The sequence below is a fragment of the Danio aesculapii genome, chromosome 9 (assembly GCF_903798145.1).
Source record: "Danio aesculapii chromosome 9, fDanAes4.1, whole genome shotgun sequence".
Classification (NCBI taxonomy): domain Eukaryota; kingdom Metazoa; phylum Chordata; class Actinopteri; order Cypriniformes; family Danionidae; genus Danio; species Danio aesculapii.
In genome coordinates this window covers 50,212,896-50,237,479 of record NC_079443.1, presented here as the reverse complement: position 1 = coordinate 50,237,479, position 24,584 = coordinate 50,212,896, and the positions used below count along the sequence as shown (strand labels likewise).

The 24,584-nt window shown below is 34.3% G+C and overlaps 1 protein-coding gene across 1 annotated transcript in view; it reads left to right on the top strand.

Moving 5' to 3' along the window:
* Positions 1-1,982: 1,982 nt before the first annotated feature.
* The window catches only part of cers6 (ceramide synthase 6), a 78,859-nt gene continuing 56,257 nt past the window's right edge, over positions 1,983-24,584 (top strand). The window contains exons 1-2 of the mRNA XM_056464916.1: positions 1,983-2,303; positions 18,592-18,697. Coding sequence (XP_056320891.1) covers positions 2,134-2,303; positions 18,592-18,697 — 276 coding nt within the window. The 5' untranslated portion in view covers positions 1,983-2,133. The remainder of the gene's footprint in view (positions 2,304-18,591; positions 18,698-24,584) is intronic.

Sequence of the window (24,584 nt, the reverse complement as noted above, 5' to 3'; positions counted from 1 at the left end):
ATTACGTTTTTAAAACTGTTAAAAAGACCTCGACTAAATGTAAATTAGCAGGCCTGTAGACAGGGGGGTTCAGGTGGTTCGAAAGACCCTCCTCTCACTGACAAAGGTCCAGAATTGGTCCCGTACATGAGCCAATTTGTTCTATTTTGACTTCAGCTAATCAGTTTTGGCCAATGCAAACTATTAGTTTTCATGAACTGTGCAAGAAAACACACAATCTGATGTAAGAGAAGTCATCTTTCACTGCTGATCTTCTGTATTGCTGTAGAGAAATAGAGAAAACATTTTACAGATAATTTTTATTCTAAATCTTGGACCTTATTGAAACAAAAAATGACCAATAAAAAGGTGGAAGCACCAAAAGCGACCCATATTACAATTCTAATTTGACTACTGTTGTTATACAAGAGTTTTCAAATGTACTTTTATATAAGAGCTCTACATTAATATGCGTTCATGTTTTATTATTCAAAGGGCCAAATTCTGACTAAGGGAAAGTTGAATGTACTGGTCAGTTTGTTATTTGCTTAACAAATGACAATAGGCTTACTTTCTCCCATGGCTATTTATATTGAAGCTGCGCCAAGTTCTATATTAATTTTAAATTATTACTCCTTACCTATAAAGCTTTAAATAATCTAGCTCCTGTTTATCTAACCAACCTTCTGTCTCGCTACTATCCAACCCGCTCTTTAAGATCTCAAAACTCAGTGCTACTGGTAGTACACAGAATAGCAAAGTCCACTAAAGGAGGTCAGGCATTCTTATTTATGGCTCCTAAACTCTGGCATAGCCTTCCTGATAATGTCCGAGGCTCAGACACACTCTCTCAGTTCAAAACTAGATTAAAGATCTATCTTTTTAGTAAAGCATACACTCACTGCATTGCATAACGGTATGATGCATGAATGTGCACCACGCAGGACACACTCCTCCTTAATAACGCAGACATTGTGATAGAAACACTCATATGCTTTACATGTTTGTTTCTGTTTGTTTATATAGCTGCTATTTTCATTTATAACACTTCATTTTTGTATCTTGTTTAAATACACTATTAACAGCAGCTACGATAATTATTTTCTTTATTCTCTATTTCCACCTGGGGATACTCTTCCCGAGGTTCCTAGAGACTATGCAGCACCATTGATACAATCCAAGACCTGTTAAGAGATGATGTGAAGGTATTCATAATCTAATCATAATAAAAGACAACAGACTTATTACTCCCATGGCCATTTATATCGAAGCTGCGCCAAGTTCCGTATTGATTATAAAATATTGCTTCTTACCTATTAATCTTTAAATAATCTAGCTCCTGTTTATCTAACCAACCTTCTGTCTCGCTACAATCCAACTCGCTCTTTAAGATCTCAAAACTCAGATCTTCTGGTAGTACCTAGAATAGCAAAGTCCACTAAAGGAGGTCGGGCCTTCTCATGTATGTCTCCAAAACTCTAGAAAAGCCTTGCTGATTATTTCCGAGGCTCAGACACACTCTCTCAGTTCAAAACTAGATTAAAGATCTATCTTTTTAGTAAAGGATACACTCAATGCATCACAAAATATGATGCATGAGTGTGCGCCACACAGGACACACTCCTCCTTAATAAACCAGACATTTGTATTAGAAACTCTCATATGCTTTACATTTTTGCTTCATTTTTGTTTATATAACTGCTATTTCCATTTTTGCATCTCGTTTAATTAAACTATGATCAGCAGCTACGATAATTATTTTCTCTATTCTCTACTTCCACCTGGGGATACTCATCCTAAGGTATTATTAGCAGTTTAAAAAAAAAAACGTATTATGAACTTGTCCTTTAAAGTGCAGTATCATATTATTATTTCCCCCGTCTGTTCCTTTAAGAGACGGCTAGATGATTGACACGCGCGAGAACCAATCAGCGCGAAGTAGGAGGCGGAGCTTGAGGTGCGCGTTCCACTTCCCTACATTGGGAAACAGCGGAGACTCTGAACAGAAACGGGCGGTGCATCATCACCAACATCATCACCCCCACGACCACCATCACCCTCACACTGGACCTGCAAAAGATCCAGCCGTGAATAAGAGACTCCCCCATCGGACTCCGCATTTTTAGCACCAACACACCATCGGATCCGCTGGAAATGGCAGGGATTCTGGCGTGGTTCTGGAACGAGCGCTTCTGGCTCCCGCATAATGTAACCTGGGCTGACTTGAAAAACACAGACGATTCAACCTTTCCCCAAGCCGAGGATCTCTATCTGGCGTGTCCTTTAGCATTCTGCATGTTTATGATCCGACTGGTCTTTGAGAGGTACGTCCAGTGTCGCTTTTTCATCATCATCATCATCATCTATGTTGAAGATGCTGCTGGTTTATATAGTGATGCTGATGCTGATGATGATCGGACAGCTTTGTGTTCCTTCCTTCATATTGGCTTTGTATCTTAATATGAAGTAGGACAATGACAGGAACGCATTATGGCATTATGGGCCATCTTCTGCAATAACGAGACTGATGAAAGTAGGTCAGTGCTTTTTGTGTGTGAGTGTATTGTTTTTAGATCGGTCTTAGGGGTGTCAGCTATTTTGGGTTATGTGTGAAGGCTTTTGTGGCTGATTTAAAGTTTGAGAATCTCCCACAGACTCCCACAGCAGCACTGGGGTATAGCCTATGTTGTCACGTTACTCAACGGGGCAAGTTGTCACAAAGGAAACCTGCCTCTCTTTTTATTTATATATATATATATATATATATATATATATATATATATATATATATATATATATATATATATATATATATATATATATATGTTTTTGTTGTTGCATAAAATAGAAAGAACAAAGTTCGATATGTTTCATGTTATGCATTATATCATGCAGATTTATGAAACATTAAATAACCATCGTGGCAAAAGCTGACTGGTATATAATTTTAAGTCATCTTATTTATTAAAAACAGCAAAAATAGAAGGAATAAAAACTCAGTATGTTTCCTATTAAGCTTTATATTATGCAAATATATGAAACATTATTAAATACACCACTTTTTATATTTTATTTGACATTTTTTGTAATTAAAAACAATAAAATAGAAACAATAAAAACTTTATAATGTTTCATATTATGCATTAATACGACGCAGTGGCGCAGTAGGTAGTGCTGTCGCCTCACAGCAAGAAGGTCGCTGGTTCAAGCCTCGGCAGGGTCAGTTGGCGTTTCTGTGTGGAGTTTGCAAGTTCTTGCTGCGTTCGTGTGAGTTTCCTCCGGGTGCTCGGAGTCCAAAGACATGTGGTACAGGTTAATTGGGTAGGCTAAATTGTCCGTATGTGTGTGTGAATAAGTGTGTATGTGTTTCCCAGTGATGGGTCGCAGCTGGAAGGGCATCCGCTGCATAAAACGAATGCTGGATGAGTTAGCGGATCATTCCGCTGTGGCGACCCCAAATTAATAAAGGGACTAAGCCGAAAAGAAAATGAATTATGCATTATATTAATCAAATGTTTAATGCATCGATAAAATCCCATTGTGGCTTACTTAAACAAAGATGACTGTTACATGCTTATAGAAATCATAATTTTGAATCATCTTATTTAAAAAGAGCAAAAATAGAAAGAATAAACAAATTAATATATTTCCTATTATGCATTATATTATGCAAATGAACGAAACATCTATAAATCTATCACTGGTTTATTTACATCTGCAAATGGTGACTGCTATATGCTCATATTAATCTTAATTTTGAGTTATCTTATTTATAAAGAGCAAAAATAGAAAGAATAAAGGTTTAGCATGTTTCCTATTATGCTTTATATCATGCAAATTTATGAAACACTTAACAACAATCATGGTTTATTTAATTCTGCATAAGCTGACTGGTATATAATTTTGGGGTCATCTTATTTAAAAAAATAGAAAGAATAAAAACTCAGTATGTTTCCTATTATGTATGATGTTATGCAAATGTATGAAAAATCGACAAACACACTGCTTTTTTAGATTTAGTTAAGAAAAATAATAATAAAATGTAAACAAAAACAAACTATATTATGCCTCAAATTATGCATTATATTATGCAAATGTTTAATGCATCGATAAAAACCCATTGCAGCATATTTAAACAAAGATGACTGTTATAGGCTTATATAAATCATTATTTTGGATTATCTTATTTAATAACAGTAAAAATAGGAAATAAACATTTCAGTATGTTTCCTATTTTGCATTATATTATGCAAATGTATAAAATGTAAATCCATCACTGTGGTTTATTTACATCTGCAAAAGTGACTAGTATATGCTTATATAACTCATTTTGGGTGATTTTTATCTAAAAACAGTAAAAATAGTTGAGTTTCAGGGTGTTTCCTATTATGCATTATGACATGCAAATGCATGAAAGGTTAAAACACCATTGTGGTTTATGTAAACTTGCAAAGGTTGACTGATATATGTTTATATGTTCATATCAGTCATAATTTGGGTGATCTTATTTTAAAACATTAAAAATAGATACAATAAAATCTATAGTATGCTTCATATTATGCAAATGCTTTTATATGAAGTGATAAAACCCATAGTGGTTTATTTAAACAAAGGTGACTGGTAAATGCTTATAGAAATCATCATTTTGCATCCTCATTTAAAAACAGCTAAATAAAAAGAATAAACAAATCAATATGTTTACTATTATTCATTATACTATGCAAATGAATGAAGCATTGATAAAACACTGGTGTGGTTTATTTAATGCTGCATAAGCTGACTGGTATATAATTTTGAGTCATCTTATTGAAAAACAGCAAAGATAGAAAGAATAAAAACTCAGTATGTTTCATATTATGCATTATATAATGCAAATGTATGAAACATCCACAAATCCTCCACTGTGGTTTGTTTACATCTGCAAATGTTGACTGCTATATGCTTATAGAAATCATAATTTTGGATCATCTTATTCAAAAACAGCAAATTTAGAAACAAAAAAAATTCATATTATGCATTATATTATGCAAATGTATGAAATATCCACAAATCCACCGCTTTTTATATTTAATAAAAATATATATATTGAAAATAGAAACAATAATTTTCATATTATGCATTATATTATGCAAATGTTTAATGCATCGATAAAATCTCACTGTGGCTTATTTAAACAAAGATGACTTGTAAATGCTTCTTATTTAAAAACAGTAAAATAGGAAATAAAAATTTCAGTATGTTTCCTATTTTGCATTATATTATGCAAATGTATAATACAGATAAATCCATCACTGTGGGTTATTTGCATCTGCAAAAGTGACTAGTATATGCTTAAATAAATTATAATTTTGGGTGAATTTATTTAAAAACAGTAAAAATAGAGTTATATAGAGTTATTTTAAAAATAAAAGTTCAGTGTGTTTCCTATTATGCATTATGACATGCAAATGCATGAAAGGTTAAAACACCATTGTTGCTATGTTTATATGTTTATATCAGTCATAATTTTAGGGGATCTTATTTTAAAACATTAAAAATAGAAACAAAAATATTAGGCATTATATTATGCTAATTATTGAAGGTTTAGTAAAACCACATTGTGGCTTATTTAAACAAAGATGACTGGTAAATGCTTATAGAAATCATCATTTTGGATAATCTTATTTAAAAAGAGCAAAAATAGATAGAATAAAAGTTTAGTATGTTTCCTATTATGCATTATATCATGCAAATTTATGAAACATTTAACAACCATCATGGTTTATTTAATGCTGCATGAGCTGACTGGTATATAATTTTGAGTCATCTTATTTAAAAACAGCAAAGATAGAAATATTAAAAACTCAGAATGTTTCATATTATGCATTATATAATGCAAATGTATGAAACATCCACAAATCCACCACTTTGGTTTATCTACATCTGCAAATGGTGACTCTATGTGCTCATATTAATCATAATTTTGAGTCATCTTATTTAAAAAGAGCAAAAATAAAAAGAATAAAAGTTTAGCATGTTTCCTATTATGCTTTATATCATGCAAATTTATAAAACATCGATATAACTCCTTTGTGGTTTAGTTAAATCTGCAAATGTTGACTGCTATATGTAAAGTTTCACAAACTAATTTCGAGAGGAGCACGTGATCTGATTGACTGCAGCTGGCCACCCATCTACATTCATTAGTTAGCCAATCCCAACGCACTATAAGTAGACTAGCTAGAACTACTCTAATATCTTCGTTTTCCGAAGAAACCCCCCATCCACCCCTTCTCCTCCTTTCCTCCTTTACCACGGGGAGCTCTCTAGAACCACCTGATCTCGTACTCCCCTCAACTATCTCCGAGCTCAGGGTTCTCTCCCGTGACAGCATGCCAAACCTGCTAACATTTGTCAAACAATATCTAAGTGTGAACTCTTGAAGCTCATATAAATCATAATTTTGGATAATCTTATTCAAAAACAGCAAAATTAGAAACAAAAAAAACTTCAAAATGTTTCCTATTATGCATTAATATTAATAATAATAATAATTCCTTACATTTATATTGCGCTTTTCTAGACACTCAAAGTGCTTTACACATAGGGGGGAATCTCCTCATCCACCACCAGTGTGCAACATCCACCTGGATGACGCGACGGCAGCCATATTGTGCCAGACCACACACCAGCTGATTGGTGGAGAGGAGACTGAGTGATGAAGCCAATTATGATATGGGGAAGGTTAGAAGGCCATGATGGACAGAGGCCAGTGGGCAAATTTGGCTAAGATGCCGGGGTTAAAACCCTACTCTTTTTCGAAGGACATCCTGGGACTATTTACGACGGGGAGCAGCATAGAGTCCTAGGAGTGCCTCCTGCTGGCCTCACTAACACCACTTCCGGCAGCAACCTAGCTTTCCCATGTGGTCTCCCATCCAGGTACTGACCCTCGCAGCCATGCTTAGCTTCAGTGGGCGACCATGTGAGAGTTGCAGAGAGCTAGCTGCCGGCATTATATTATGCAAATGTATGAATCATCAACAAATCCACCACTTATTTTTTATATTTATTTATTTTAATAATTTTATTTAAAAACATAAAAAATAGAGACAATAAATAAACTATATTATGGTTCATATTATGCAAATGTTTAATGCATCGATAAAATCCCATCGTGGCTTATTTAAACAAAGATGACTGCTATATGCTTATAGAAATCATCATTTTGGGTGATCTTATTTAAAAACATTTCACCAGTATGTTTCCTATTATGCATTACACTATGCAAATCTAAGAAACTGATAAAACATCATTGTAGTTTCAAGAGTTCACACTTAGTTGATGATTGATTATAAAGTGTGTTTGACATGCTGTCCTGAGAGAAAGCCCTGAGCTCATAAGATCCTCGAGCCTGGGGCTCCCTCCCTTTTACAGGACAAGAGGGGAGTTTGAGCTCAGGTAGATCTTAAGAACTCCCCCTGCTGTTTGCATGTTCTCCCTGTGTTGGCGTGAGTTTACTCTAGGTGCTCCGGTTTCCCTCATAGTCCAAAGACTGTGAGAGTGATGTTCCCAGAACTGGGTTGCAGCTGGAAGGGCATCCGCTGTGTAAAACAAATGTTGGATAAGTTGGCGGTTCATTCAGCTGTGGCCCCTGATAAATAAAGGAACTAAGCTGAAGGAAAATGAATGAATGAACTGCATATCCTCAAACGTGACTATTGGAAATGATCACATTGCGATATTGATGCTGAAACCATATATTGTGCAGCCCGAATGCAAATGTATGTAACATTGAAAAAACACCATCGTGGTTTATTTAAATGTGCAAACGGTGACTGATATATGTTTCTATAAATCATAATTTTGGGTCATCTTATTTAGAATATTTACAAACATTAAAATAAACGCCATGGCCTACATTTCTAAGAGTCTCATGACCTACATTTTGCAGTTCATCACACTGTTGATTTGCTGAATATGCTGATTAAATATGCGCAGGAATATTTCAATAGCTGTTGAGAGTGAAAATAAATCTCTCATCCATATTTTGCATGCATTAATGTACGTATGATTAAAAGCTTATATGATATATTCTTTAAATTATTTTCTTATTCTTACTGAGATGCATTTGTTTGTGGAAAAATACAGTATATTATTAAACATTACTATATTATTTGTTTTACTTCGGCTTAGTCCCTTTATTTATCAGGGGTCGCCACAGTGGAATGAACCGCCAACTTATCCAGCATATGTTTCATGTAGCTGATGCCCTTACAGCTGCAACCCAGCACTGGGAAACACCCATACACTCTCACATACACTACAGCCAATCTAGCTTATTCAATTCACCTATAGCGCATATGTCTGGACTGTGGGGGAAACCAGAGCACCCGGAGGAAACCCATGCCAACACGGGGAGAATATGCAAACTCCACACAGAAACAGCAACTGGTCCAGCTGGGACTCGACTTATCGACCTTATAGTTGTGAGGCGACAGTGCTAACCACTGCGCCACCGTGCCACCCTCCAGTGGATTATAACACTCTAAAATTAATTTTGCTCTATGATGATCTTTGACATCTGCAAATGTGTTGGCTTTCGTTGTCACAAAAGCAGGGTTTTTGCCATATTCCCTGTGGGACGGAGCAGTGTCAGGTTTGGTGTTTATGTATGCCGGAGACCATCTGCTCTTCACCTTCATCTGACAGAGTTCTTCACATCTCTCCAGCTGAATTTTGCTCTTCATAGTTAAAATATGAAATATTCTGTCAGGCTCTCCTCTGGGACTGAGTCTAGAGAGGATGACGGAGCTTCTAGCTTTTCTTTTATTATAATGGTTATTGTAAGAGGACAGTTCACCCAAAACTGAAAATTTTAGGAAAATTTACTCACCCGTTACTTGTTTCAAACCTTTATGAGTTTCTTTGTTGAACAAAAGAAGATATTTTGAAGAATGCTGGAAACCTGTAACCAGGGGCATTGCTAGACATAAAGCTCTACTGGGGCACATACCCCCATGTACTGGGGCACGTATATATATATATATATATATATACACACACACACATATATATACATATGTATATTATATTTATTATAAATAAAAGTATTCTTATTATTATACAATTATTCTTCAAAATAATCTTAAATGTAACTGGAAAACAATGTTAAGACAACTGGAGTGATATGCTAAGATCATTTAAGAAATTACTTTTGCACAAATATGAATGAAATTCTATTGACAATTCAATACAATACAAAAAAAAGATGTGTTATAGAATTATCTGTTGTAGACTTGACACAAGGCAGAGAATTAGGTTTGTTAAGTCTTACCTCCCTGACTCCTCATCCCTCCCTTTTGCTTCATACAAAAACAATCTATCAGGAGGCGTGCTTAGTATCACCGTCATATTGTTTAAACTTTAGTTTTGTCCACTTGCAAAACAAAAAAGGCCGTTACGCTGGTTTTACAACGCATGAGCGGCGCGTAACAAGCAGGTAGCCTGCTTTTTTGACGCACATGTTTACTACCGGGACTCTCAGAAGAAGAGCAGCGCGTGCGAGAGGCGCGCGTGTTCTCTGCGCACACGCGGAGATGCGTCAGTTTGCTTTTTGATTACACTGCTTTCACCAGCGTTGGTTCGGTTGCACATAGAGAATGACGTCTTTATTTCGGAATTACCACTCTTAATAAATACACTTGCATATGAAGTAAATCATATCTCAATGCATTTACTGGGGCACTGGAGATTTTTACTGGGGCACGTGCCCCAGTGAATTGGGTCTAGCGACGCCCCTGCCTGTAACCATTGACTTCCGTAGTATTTATTTTTCCCACTATTGAAGTCAACAGTTACAGGTTTTCAGCTTTCTTAAACATATTTTAACAGAGGAAAGAAACTTTTTGGAAACACTTGAGGAAATAGTGAGTCAATATTAGTTTTAGAGTGAACTAAACGGTAACACTTTATAATAACTACACACTATAAATCATTTATTAAGCATTAGCATCTAGTGAATTCATTATCTGTTAAGCATTAACTCTACACTAATAAATGTTAGTAAGCAGTTTATTACTGCAGCTATAAATGCTGTATTCTTGACTTATAACCATATCTTTAATGTGCTTAATAATTGTATTTTCATACTTAGTTAACGATTTATTTTTCATTACTAAATTAAGTATTGCATTATTTACAAACCAGTTGTATTTAAGAGTAGTTGAGGGTTTTAAGGATCATTCAGAATGAGTTAATAAATGATTAATAAACTATTGAAATGAACATTTATATATATTATTATTCAGGCATATACTAATAGTTAACTAATATGTTAATAAATGCTTTATTGACTCAACTTCATTCAGTTTTCTGACCTAATCTAAAGTGAGGACTATTTATGCTTTATAAACCCCTTATAAATGACAATTAAAGGCTCAGAATCAAATGAAGAATAATCTTTGCAATCTTATCTAAAAAATAAAGTTACTGTAAAGTTTAAACATTGCCAAATAACCGGAGTGTCAAAATATGACATAAAACTGGATAAAACAACAACAACAATATAATAACTTAACAATATAATAAGATGCGATGTTTAAACTGTAGTTATTTTATTGTAGATAAGGTTGCAAAGATTTATTTTTCATTTGAAGTACAGTTTTATTTGTGTCTCTTTAAATGAAAAGGAATGAATAATGTCATTTTTCCCGTTTAGAATTTAACTGAGCCTTTATTTGTCATTTATAAGGGATTTATATAGCATAATTAGTCCTCACTTTAGATTAGGTCACAAAACTAGATGAAGTTGAGTTAATAAAGCCTTTATTAACATACATAGTAACCCTTAATATATGCCTGAATAATAAGAATTATAAATGTTGATTTCAATAGTTTATTAATCATTTACTAACTCATTCTGAATTATCCTAAAAACCCTCAAGTAATTTTAAATACAAAGGGTTTGTAAATAATGCAATACTTAATTTAGTAATGAAAAATAAATCATTAACAAAGTATGAAAGTATAAGTATTAAGCACATTATAAATATGTTTAAGTCACAAATACAGCATTTGTAGCTGCAGTTATAAACTGCTTACTAACGTTTATTAATGTAGCGTTAATGCTTAACAGATAATGAATTCGCTAGATGCTAATGCTTAGTAAATGATTTATAGTGTGTAGTTATTATAAAGTGTTACCCACTAACCCTTTAATGTTGAAGACTAGGAATGTGAAATATTGACAAAATTCATCTTGTTTTCAATAATGGTTTTACTGAGGGTGTTTTTGAGGGTGTTTTTGTTTTTGTTATTTTTAATAAATAAACAAAAAATCAGTGTCCAAAACTAAACTTGTTGATAATCTGTCATGGTTTTTACTTTGACATCGCTGGATTTCCTCTGTGGAAAGAGCACACATTATCGTCTTCTTTCATCCTCTGTTGTAGAATCGTTATACGTTTTATGATGAGGAACAGCCCATTTACGGCGTTTCAGCTCCACAAAGCAAACAGAGTGCAGGCCACAAATCAATCTGCCCGCTGACTTCATAACCTTTTAGCTTTATATAAGAATCACTTCTGAATCCTTTCTGCACTGCATTGCATTTTTGCTCTTAATTGGATGAGATTATTAATTAAGTGGCGAAAGCTCATTAAAATTGTCTGCTGTCACCTCCACTTCCATCTCACTTCTCGTGTCCAGAATTTGAAGACAAGGTCACGGTCCTTTCAGTTCATTTCGCATTAATATGAAGAATCATTTGATGACTTTATTTAAGGATTACAGGGAAGCACTAAAATACTCATCAATTGTCATTTTAAATCTTTATACTGTGATACTTTACCTCAAATCACTAGGTTTTATTTGTATACAAGATGTTTTTTTTGTTTAAATATGTATGATTGCCACTTTTATTTATATTTCAATAAGTACAGGTCAGAATGTGATGTTTAATTTTAAATATATGTATATTTTTACACTGAATGACTATAGAAAGTTAGATATAATAACATATAATTATATAAAATAATTAATAAAATAAAATATAATATAAATAAATAATAAATAAGTAATAAATAATAAATATAATCCATTGTGTACTTTAAATGTAATATGATTCAGAAGCCAACATTTTGTATATATTATTAGAGTTTAAAATATGGAGTTTCTATTTGATTATATTGTAAAATGTTAATAAATGTGGCGCAAAGCTGAATTTATTCATTCTAATATGACAACAATCTGGTATTTATTATTACTGCAAAACAATTACATTTTTAAAAAAGTAACTCAAATATCATTACTAATTTTTAAAGTAATGCGTTGTATTACTCGTTACTTAGAAAATAATATTATTACGTAACTCAAGGTACTTGTAATGTGTTATCCCCAAGACTGGCAGGAACAAACAATTCTATTGAAGTCAATAACTGTTTTCCCCAACATTCTTCAGTATTTCTTCAACAGAAGACCTTTATTAAAGTTCAGAACAAGAGGAGGATGAGTAATGGATGACCAAAGTTTCATTTTAAACCTCTTAAAAGATTAACAGGTTATGAAGGGAATCAATTGACCACCAAAAATAAAAAAAGAATTCAGACAAAAATAAATGGATCATTATTTATTCATTCATTTTCCTTCGGCTTAGTATCTTATTTATTAGGGGTCACCTCAGCGGAATGAACCTACAACAGCAGATGCCCTTCCAGTTGCAACCCAGTACTGGGAAACACCCATACACTCATACACTCTCAGAAATAAACGTACGCGAGCTGCCACTGGTGGTACCTTTTCAAAAGGTACACCTTTGTACTTAAAGGCTCCATATTGGTACCTCAAATGTATATATTAATACCTAAAAAATGTTGAGGAACCCTTTTGTACATTTTAGGTACTAGTATGTACCCTTGAGGTATTAATATGGACCTTTAAAGTACAAATTTGTACCTTTTGAAAAGGTACCACCCCAGTGACAACTTGCATACCTTTATTCCTGAGAGTGTACACTCTCAAATTCACACACACACACACACACACACACACACACACACTACAGCCAATTTAGCTCATTCAATTCACCTAAGGTGCATATCTTTGGACTGTGGGGGAAACCAGAGCACCTGGAGGAAACTTACTTGAACATGGGGAGAACATGCAAACTACACACAGAAATGCCAACCCCTGACCCAGCCGGGGCTCAAACCAGCAACCTTCTTGCTGTGAGGCGATCGTGCTACCCACTGCGCCACCGCGACACCCATCTCAAACATATTTGGATTATTATTTTGTCAAATGAAATACATGATTTTAGAATAAGGGTATTAAAATGTACAGCATACAGCAATAACCCGTGAAATGCTTCTTCAGCTTGTTTTCGTCTTTTTAACATTCCCAATATCAGATCAACAACATATATAATTACATTAGCAAAACAATAGCAACTTTAATGCAGTTACTGTGATCAGCAGCTCTTTATTTTGTAATACACAGATGTTTATCGGAGCTTTGCAGAAGAAACCATTCAGCTGCATAAAGAGAAAGTGTTTACAAGTGGCTCTTGTGGTTTTCATCTGAAGACTTGGCAAAACCCATTTCACAAAAGCATCGTAAGCCTAAAGTATATGATAAAAATGATTGTGCAACTGATCTGAAAATTACGCTAGTTATTTTACAAATGCGTAACTAATTTACTAGTTATGGCAGATTACACCTGTATTAAACGCAGTCCTATACATTAATCTGATATACGGCCAAATATGAACATTTAGTGTATATAAATGTGCAACTAATATTTTTTATATACTGTCTATATAAATATATATACGAACTAGCGGTGTAACATATGAACATGTAGTGTATATAAAAGTGCAACTAATATTTTTTTATATACTGTCTATATAAATATATGTGCGAACTAGCGGTGTAACATATAAACATGTAGTGTATATAAAAGTGCAACTAATATTTTTTTATATACTGTCTATATAAATATATGTAGGAACTAGCGGTGTAACAGATGAACATTTAGTGTATATAAAAGTGCAACTAATATTTTTTTATATACTGTCTATATAAATATATGTACGAACTAGCGGTGTAACATATGAACATGTAGTGTATATAAAAGTGCAACTAATATTTTTTTATATACTGTCTATATAAATAAATGTACGAACTAGCGGTGTAACATATAAACATGTAGTGTATATAAATGTGCAACTAATATTTTTTTATATACTGTCTATATAAATATATGTATGAACTAGCGGTGTAACATATAAACATGTAGTGTATATAAATGTGCAACTAATATTTTTTTATATACTGTCTATATAAATATATGTATGAACTAGCGGTGTAACATATGAACATGTAGTGTATATAAAAGTGCAACTAGTATTTTTTTATATACTGTCTATATAAATATGTACGAACTAGCGGTGTAACATATGAACATGTAGTGTATATAAATGTGCAACTAATATTTTTTTATATACTGTCTATATAAATATATGTATGAACTAGCGGTGTAACATATGAACATGTAGTGTATATAAAAGTGCAACTAATATTTTTTTATATACTGTCTATATAAATATATGTATGAACTAGCGGTGTAACATGATTACAAATCTCACGGTTCGGATCACAGTATGGTTTTTGAGTTACAGACCATTTTTCAGATTAGCTAAAAAAGGAGACAAATGTCAATTGCTTTCCATTTATACAAAAAATTACTGGAAAAAGCATTGGTTTTGGTCTGTGTATGTTTTGTTCACTTGTTTTTCAGTTGTAAAGGGAATAATGAAACAATTATTATACAATTAACAATTATTATAATGAAACAACAAGTTTTTCTTTTGCTCACAAAAAACGTAAAAAACCCCTGAGATTTTGGCTTGATTTTCGTTTTTTGGTTTAGGGTAGGAAAACGGATAAACGACTTTCATTATACACGACAAAATTCATTATACACATGTAGGCGGTGCTGAAACAACCATTTCCCTCTGATTGGTCAACCAAATTTGAGCTTGTGCCATTGCACGATTTTTATTATTATTATTATTTAATTATATATATATATATATATATATATATATATATATATATATATATATATATATATATATATATATATATATATATATATATATTATAGGTGGGCATAGATTATTTTTTTAATCTAGATTAATTTTGAAATTAATCTAGATTAATCTAGATTAAAATGGCTCATTCAAATTCTGTCAAAGGCATTCAGAATATGTGTGCTACCCAAATAATAAGTCTTTGAGAACGGGTTTCTCGAGCCAGGTGATGCATTAGACCAGGGGCTCATCTCCTGTTTACAAAATGCATCACAAACTGCTTGAGAAACTGTTTTACTATGATAATTGGTGATGAAAATAAATTATGTTCAATAAGATGTACTTGTGTTTACTGACTGTTTATTCAGTTAAACATGAATTTTAAACTGTAGGACTACATAAGCTCTAAACAGCGATTTCATACTTGCTTTTGATGTACGTACATACAGAAAATGCTGCTTCTCAATGCCAAGTTCACAGAGCCCTCACGGTGTGTCAAACATTGCATGTTTACATGGGCAACAATACTTTAATACGATTTTAATTATGATTACCTTAATGCGACTAAAGTCATAACTGAACTGAACAGAAATGGAATTAAGACATGTGGAGTATGCATATATTAGTGGCATTACTGAAGTAAATACTGCAATCCAACTATTACCGTCATGTAGGACTTTTCGCCATATTTTCCGACATGATCCAAGACACAGGCGGCTGTCAGTAAAGGACCGCACACAAAACACACACGCGCGCGCGAAATGCGGAAGTTTTTTTTTCTTTCCGTTTGGCGAGCGTTATTACATTCTATAACACTCTCACCAGTCCTTACCCCTTATTTGCGTCTAAGACCCTAGTTTGTCACAACGGCATGACTGAAATATTCAGTCTCGCGTTAACGCAGCCATTAACGCAGATAACGGCCCAGCACTAATATATATATATATATAAACTTAGTTTACATAAGAAAAAATGAAAAACATCCGTTTCCTTTATTTAGTTTAAAACTGAAAAACAAATGAACAAAACGTAAATGGACCAGTTTTAGCAAACAGATATTAGAACCTGTAATGTTAATAAAAATCAAAAAAGAACCAGCAGAAAAAAAAGCTAAATATTCAATACGAAAAATAATCTTTGCTTCTGTTGCTGATAATGTTAAATATAGAAATCGAAGATCTTGTACAACATATCATATTTATTTTCAATTAATGATTCAGCAATTCACACACTACACTTCATGTTTCATTATAGGTGGATCATTTTTGAAAACCTATTCAGTGACATCATTTTGATGGTTTTTTGTCACCACCTGTTGGTTGCACAATGTAACTGCTGCAACATTCACCAGCCTCAAGTTCCATTAAACTGAGATTTTAATCTTTACTATAAACATCAGTGTTTATATCTGAACTATAAACTGTCCTCCCAGTACTTCTGTGTTATTTAACTGTTTGTTAACTGAATAAGTGTAAAAACTAAATCTCTCTTGATCAAATGCAGATTTGAATGCAGCTCTTCGAAGGATTAATAAACATATGCAAATCATTATCATTTATCATTTATCATTCATGTTGCGTGGGTTTGAATTGAGATTGCGTTCTTTTAATGTTTAATTGTGCAGCTTAAACGGTGCAGGCTAAACAAAGTGACAGAAAACACCTTCACTTTTAACTTTAAAACACCTTTAATTTTAGAGGGAAGCCAAAATGCTTTCATAAACGTGATTTGAATGACGTGGGAGGCAATCTCTCTCCAATTGTTATGAATGTTGGATTAACCTACAAGTTCAAAAAAGTTATTAATCCGCGGGTCACGTGCGTTCCGAACATAGACTGTAAAAGATATGGGTTATAGGTTTCTGAAGAATGCAAAAGAATCTACAAGTAGGCGTGGCCAACCATTTTGTCCACATGTCATCGCACTGACCGGGGAATACAAAACAAGGGCAAAGAGGCGGAGCATGATCGGAGATACAGATGCCTGCTAGCATTTGCTTAGACAGGCTTTCTTTGAGAGAACCGCTTAATACTTCATTACCTGCGACTCATTTGTGTTCTAACCACGTGTACTTGGCTGTACACTTTATCAATAAAGTGTTTAGTCTTTTAAAAACACTGTTGTAATAATTTGAGCCACTAAGCATTGATCTTATGACGTGAAAACCCGAATACTTCCAAATACTTCAAATATAGTGTGTGTTAGTAAATGGAAGGCTATTTATGATATCCAGGCATAAAACTGCATGACAATGCTTCAGATGACTGTTCTAGAGCCTACAGCTAATCAATCTGTGAGATTCTGGAGTGCATTACAGGTCTAAAGAAAATATGAATGATAAATGATCTTAAGTAAAACAAATACATTTATATATATGGTATATATGATTATAACTTCACTCACATGGAAAATGGAGGCCACATGAATGATTTGTGAGCACAATTAAGTGCACACTGCATGCCATATTATCTGATAATTGTAGGAAATAATTACAAAAGGCAACTGACTGTGTAAAGCCACATAAAACAAAACAAAAATATGATGTATTTGGCAAGTTCAGCAGCTAATCAGCCGGAATCAGCTGACAGCGAGAAGTTGCCGCTTGGTTTCAAACCATGGGTTGTGATCCATATGGATCACGGATCAACAGTGATCCTTTACACCCCTAGTACGAACTATCTACTAAACATGTAAAACGAGATTATGAAATGTACATTTAAAAAGCAACTCATGTCAACATCTTTATCATATTATTGTCTTATTCTGACTAAGGCAAATATTTAGATTACTGATGTCCATGTAGACATAGTCAATGTTTAGAACTTTATCAGATGTGGTGCGATGGGGTTGTACTTTGAGTCTTTCTACGAGTGATAGTCCAGGTGCGGCACAATCCGGTTTGGGAAACGTATGTGGAGTTGCAATGAGCATTCATTAGGGCTGTGCAATTAATTGAAAATCCGATTTCGATTTTGGCTTCTAACGATTATGAATAAACATTAATCGAGATAAACGATTATTGCGTCATATACCGCCCCCTTTCCAGTTGTACACATTTGTTGCTCTGCAAAGCTCAGTTCCATGTGAAAAATGACTAAAAGCATGTGCTGTCATGTAACGTTTGCAGCATGGGATGCACATCATTCATGCTTTTAAAAGCGCGAACGAAACCGCATGCTTCTCTGTGTGTGTGCGCGCTTAGCTTCGGAGACGACACATCTAACGCCATCTTAATGTGAGCGCTTTAATTTGTGTCAGAGCACGGTGTTTAGTGATTATTTATATTAACCCTCATTCGTATCATTGCATGTACAGAACGATCTTAAGAGCCAAGATACATCGTTATCAAGAAAACCCGGCCCTGAATATTGCAAACTGGAGGATTTGTTTAGTCGCTGTTGTTGTGGGCATTTACTTTTGAGCTTCTCTTTTGAATATTGATTTTTAATGCAGCCTGTCAGACCTGCAGAATTAAGCTGGCAGGAATTGAAATCACATGATATAGTAGATCTGATAAAGTCTTTGTCATTGGTTGTTGTAGGTTTATTGCGAGGCCGTGTGCGCTGGGTTTGAAAATCCAGGCCAATGGACCGCAGAAAGCTCAGCCCAATGCAATTCTGGAGAAGGTCTTCACTGCCATCACCAAGGTAAAAACCATGTTTCTTACGGTTAAAGATGATTTATTGCTTTTAGAGGGTTAGGCAAACCACTGTAACACTGGTCTGAGTGGTTTACTGCTTTTCTAAATGACAGAAAGTATAAAGAAATAAAATTCAGTGAGCCAGTTTCAATTCACGTGGGTAATGCAGCTGTAAAAAGTCTGCAGATTTATATAGCGCTTTCACAATGTAGATTGTGCTGAAGCAGCAATTATTTAAAAATAATAATATATTAATCTTTTCCCAGTACTGGGTTGCAACTGGAAGGGCATCCGTGGTTGAAAACATATGCTGGATAAGTTGGTGGTTCATTCTGCTGTGGCTACCCCTGATGAACAAAGGGACTAAGCCGAAGGAAAATGAATGAATATCTCAATCTTTAATAAATAATCTAGTCCTGCGATGTGACTATTGCTGATACACACATTGCCATATCGATATATTGTGCAGCCCTTGATACTGATTTTGAGGTCGACAGAGTTTAACTTGTGAACTAAAGCAGATCATACACTCTCAGAAAAATGGTACAATGCTGTACCAACAAAGGTACAAACCCTTGTCACTGGGGCAGGACATTTTTATGGAACAGAATTGTACTTTAAGACAAAGAAACTAATTTGTACCATTGCAGTTTGTACCTTTAAGGACGTGATTTGTACCATGGGAAACCAAAGTGTACCTTTGGTTTTTGAAACCTGCAGATACAATATTGTAGCTTCATCAAAGGTACAAATCTGATCCATGAAGGTACCGCTACAGTGGCAAGACACTTTGTACCTTAACAGTGTCAAATGTGTTCCTTCAAGAACTATTTAAAGGCATTTTACTCTATCCAAAATACGTCAATTTATTCTCAGTAAATATAAAATATCAAATACATTTCAAGAGTTCACACTTAGCTCATGACTTACAAAGCTTGTTTGGCATGCTGTCCCGGGAGAGAGAGCCCTGAGCTCAAGGGATCCTCGAATCCAGGGCTCCCTCCCTTTGCGGGGCGAGGGGAGATTGAGCTCAGGGCGATCTCAAGGCTCCCCCGCAGCTAAGGCCAAGATGAACTCCCTGAGAGCGAGATGTCTAGTAGAACAGACTTGAGTTTGGGTAGTCTATGATGTAGAGCGTATTTGGCTTTGAGAAAAACCGGGGGACCCCGGGAAAACCCCTGTGGACGCGTGCCAGCTCCACCCAGAATTGCTGGATGCTATGGCAAAGAGCCAGAGCCGATGGAATTCCTGCTGGTCGCTGGGCCACCTATACTGGATAAAGGTGGAAGGAGGGGAGGAGGGGGGTTTCTTCAAGACGAAGATAGTTGCAAAGAGAAAAGAGGATCTATATATAGGAACTTATGATGCTTTGATTGGAGGATTGTGATTAGCTAATATGAGCCAGCTGGGTTAATCATGAGCACGTACTCCTCTCGAAATTAGTTTAAGATATTAAACTTCACTTATTAAACAATATTTTTAAATAAGTTTCTTTTTGTGTAAATGCAGCTTTTCCATTTACAATAAAAAACACTTTAACATCAATCAAAAGATTTTTTTTGCTAAACATTTCACAACCCTGTTCACAAAAATGGTACAGAAACACATTCACCAATACAATATGAAACAGTTTTTGCTCCAATTTTCACACAATACTCTTGTAATCACTTTAAAGTGACTTTAATTTACTCAATTTTAAATTAGAAATAGAATTGTGCAAAAGTATTGTAACGAGAAATTCACAATGGTAAAATGTCTGCATGAACACTGCACATCCAGAACCTTTGCCAGCTCACGTGCGTAGTGGAAAGCAAACACCAAATGGTGTGGATATCAATAATGAAGGGGTGGTCCAAAGGGGTGGTCCAGAATGTAATTTTAAGGCTTGGTTGTGTTTATAAGATGCAAAGCAACGTGTGCTCATGTTTCACTTGAAGGAAATCACCTTATTTTTTCATAAATCTCACTTTGATTATGTACAGCTACTCAGCTAACATGAAAACGACTGATATATTTCCTAGTTCCTCTGAAAGGCCCGCCCTCAAGTAACTCTGATTAATCATGTGTCATAATGTGCTGCGGATCGGCTCCACATCACGCCTGTACAAGCACGCGCTTTTTGTGTAAACAGTCAGTCAACCTTATGGGGTGAGTTTAGATCGGATATACGGCCGGCCAGAAGTGCGATATGCACATTAATAAAGCAGCATTTTTTATGACAATAATAATAATTACAGTGTGACGGTGACACTAGTACAGTGTGATGGTTTGGTTTAGAGTCGGGGTGGCAATAGGTGTTAAAAAATACAATTTACTGGGTAATTCAATAGATAACATAGCTAGTACTCGGTACAACAACTGTTTTTACGTTACCCTTAGCTGCGCAGTGTGTGAGCGCGGTAAAAGTACATTTGTGATCTCACGGGCCCCGAAGTATTTTTTGTAGTCCCCAAAATTCGTTCATTGTAGGCTTTGCTAAGCTAACTCTGTAAAAACCAAGGTCTCGCGTTGCATTGAACTTTGAGGGTCTTGCATTCAGAGATGCTGTTTTACATTACACATCAACTAAAGTTTAAAATATGATATTGTAGTGGACCACCCCTTTAAATGTTTAGTTTACAATATCTATAGTTTTGTTTTACCAGTTGTTTTGTAAAAACCTCTTTAGGCCTAAGGTGTTTTTTTACATGCATTTTTAATTTCTCTTTGCTATTTGTGCTTATTGGAACCTAATTAGAATAAAAACATAAGTATCATCTTTTGATATGATGTCCTTTTAGAGAAAAATGATGTCCATATATGTGGACTCGTGGTCTAAAATGACATGAAACACCTTTTCCTGAATTTTTTAATGCTTATTTAACATAGAAATGTTTTTTGAACATGTTTTGACTATCAAAGAGTAAAAACTATTTTTTTTCTTATTTTGGACAGTTAAAAATAGTGTTTAGGACATTTTATATGCTGCAAAACATTTGCAGGATGACACTATATGTCTGTAACAAAATATAAAACATTCAAAGTATTTTATATAGCCACTTAAGAGCTCAAATGTGATGTCCACGTATGTGGACACTCAAGCTCTAGGAGGTTATAGAACTTAATAATTAATCTTTATGAGTTTCTTTAAGCATAAGCTTTTAAATGATGATTCATGTTTTAATATGGAAATTATTCAGAAAATCATCTTTGCCTTTCCAGTCATATTTATTTACATAGCTATTGTAATAAAGAAGGAATAGTCCAACACTGGTGTACCTTTTATATGAGAACAGTTATGCACCTTCATTTCAGTTGTACCATAAAAGGTACAGAACAGTATCATAAGAGGTCTTTTCTGTACCATATAAGGTACAACTTTTACAAAGGTACAAAACTGGTCCTTAAGGAACATTATTTGTACCACCGTGTACCTTTTTTTCTGAGAGTGTATTGAACGGGTGCTCAAAATTTTTCTTATGAAAGCCCAAAAACCAAACTTGATTGAGACTAGGTGAGCCGAAGGTGAATATTGCTTTAGGTAATTTCCTTATTTCATTCATTCATTCATTCATTCCTTCCGGCTTAGTCCCTTATTTATCAGGGGTTGCCACAGCGAAAAGAACCACCAGTTACTCAGCATATGTTTTAAGCAGCGCATGCCCTTCCAGCGGCACACTCACACATTCACACACACACTTATACACTACGGCCAATTTAGTTTATCCAGTTCACCTATAGTGCATGTGTTTGGACTGTGGGGGAAACAGAAGCATCTGGAGGAAACCCACGCCAACACAGGGATTTTCTAATTTACTTAATAATGTTTAACAGTGACTAGAAAACATTACTTTATATTAACTAATACAGTATTTTTCTTACATTTTATAATACACTTATTACAGTAAAAACAAAAACAATCTCATTTATAACAGAATTACACTAGTTTTTGCCTTGATTTGCTCACCGATGTCTTCTGCATAGTCCTATTACACAACATTTCTGTAATAGAAGACGAGTGACGTTTACTTTTTCAGCTCTTGTATTTCAAAGAAAGCAAATGCTCTAAATGTACAGGTAATGACAGTCTCTGAGCTGTAAAAGCAGAGTGATAGCGGCTCTTTGACGTGCGGGGCTTTATCAGAGCTCATGTGCACTGACGCACCGCCACTATTTTTAGACACCGTTGTTGAGCTAAGTTACCTTCACAAATGTTCAGATTCTCCAGCATTTAAGCACAGTTTATGAATCCGTGTCTGAATCTGAAAAGTGTTTTCTCAGGGGGAAATCATGTTAGTGGACACAGCGTTTTAATTGGAATCTGATTGCGTTGGATAAAAGCCATTACTGATAGTTATGGAGCTGATGTGAAATATATTTAAGCAGATGTTCATTGAGAGAGAAGTCAAAAAGAGGAAGCTTTTATTTTCATTTATTTATTGCCAAAGTGCAGGGTTCTGTTTCATCCTTTGGAAAAAATCTTGTATATTATCCTGCTTTTTAGATTGCTTCTTACCACGTACAGTTGAAGTCAGAATTATTTGCCCCCCTGTTTATTTTTTTCCACAATTTCTGTTTAACTGAGAGAATATTTTTTCAACACATTTCTAAACATAATAGTTTTAATAACTCATTTCTAATAACTGATTTATTTTATCTTTGTCATGATGACAGTATATAATATTTGACTAGATATTTTTCAAGACACTTCATTACAGCTTAAAGTGACATTTAAAGGCTTAACTAGGTTAATTAGGTAACTAGGCAGGTTAGGGTAATTAGGCAAGTTTTTGTATACCGATGGTTTGTTCTGTAGACTATCAAAAAAATATTTAGCTTCAAGGGGCTAATAATGTTGACCTTAAAAAATTAAAAACTCTAGCCGAATTCTAGCCGAAATAAAGCAAATAAGAATTCTCCAGAAGAAAAAATATGATCAGACATACTGTGAAAATTTCCTTGCTCAAATTTTCTTTCCTTGAAAAAAAATTCAAAGGGGGGCTAATAATACTGACTTCAACTGTATAAGTCAACATAAAATATTGACATTAAATGATTTACTAATGTTAGAAAACTTTAGTTGCACAGCTAATGGTTATATTTTTAGTGACAAACAAAAAAGGTAACGTTCTGCAGTGTTTCCATTTGTCAACATTACTTAATATGTGTGTGTATTTGTGTTGTCTTTGCTATTGATATTTTGTTTGAATAATAAATATTTTTTAATTAATAAAAATTAAAATAATTAAAAATCAAGACATGATCATATTTTATTTTGGTGAAATAAGCGTAATCTAGAGGCCTTTGCCTTTCAAAAAAGTCACTTCTTATACCAAATGATCAACTAGAAATCAAGTTGTTATCTGTTCTTCCTAAAACTTGGATAGGAGACAAGACTTTTGTCAGGTAGTGTATATGTATGTATTTGTGTGTGGATTATATACTATATATGTTGAAAATACACTACTTTTAGAAAAACATTTTGTCAAAAATGTTGCATTTTTGATGAAAACTACCTGGATTTAATAGGGCATAAAACATCAACACATGAAGATATAATAAAATGTTGGTTGTTTTTTTATTTGAAAGCAGAGGCTTGTTATTTTATTTTGAAATATAATATACTTATATATTTGTATCAGAAAATATTATGAGTGGCGTCAAATTTAAGTTAAAATCATCAAAAATGCTGGCGGTGGCTGGCAACTTAAAAAAAATGTAAATAAAAAACGCTGGAGGGGAAAGAGTCATTTCACCCGCTTCAAATGTTATCACTCGATTGAATAGGCATTATCAGTGGTTATCAGCTGATAGATATGGGCCAGTAGGGGCCTTCTCCACCTACTAGTAGACTCAGAAGGCTGTTATCATCCATCCACATGGTTAATCAGCTTCACTAATAGAGACTCTAGATC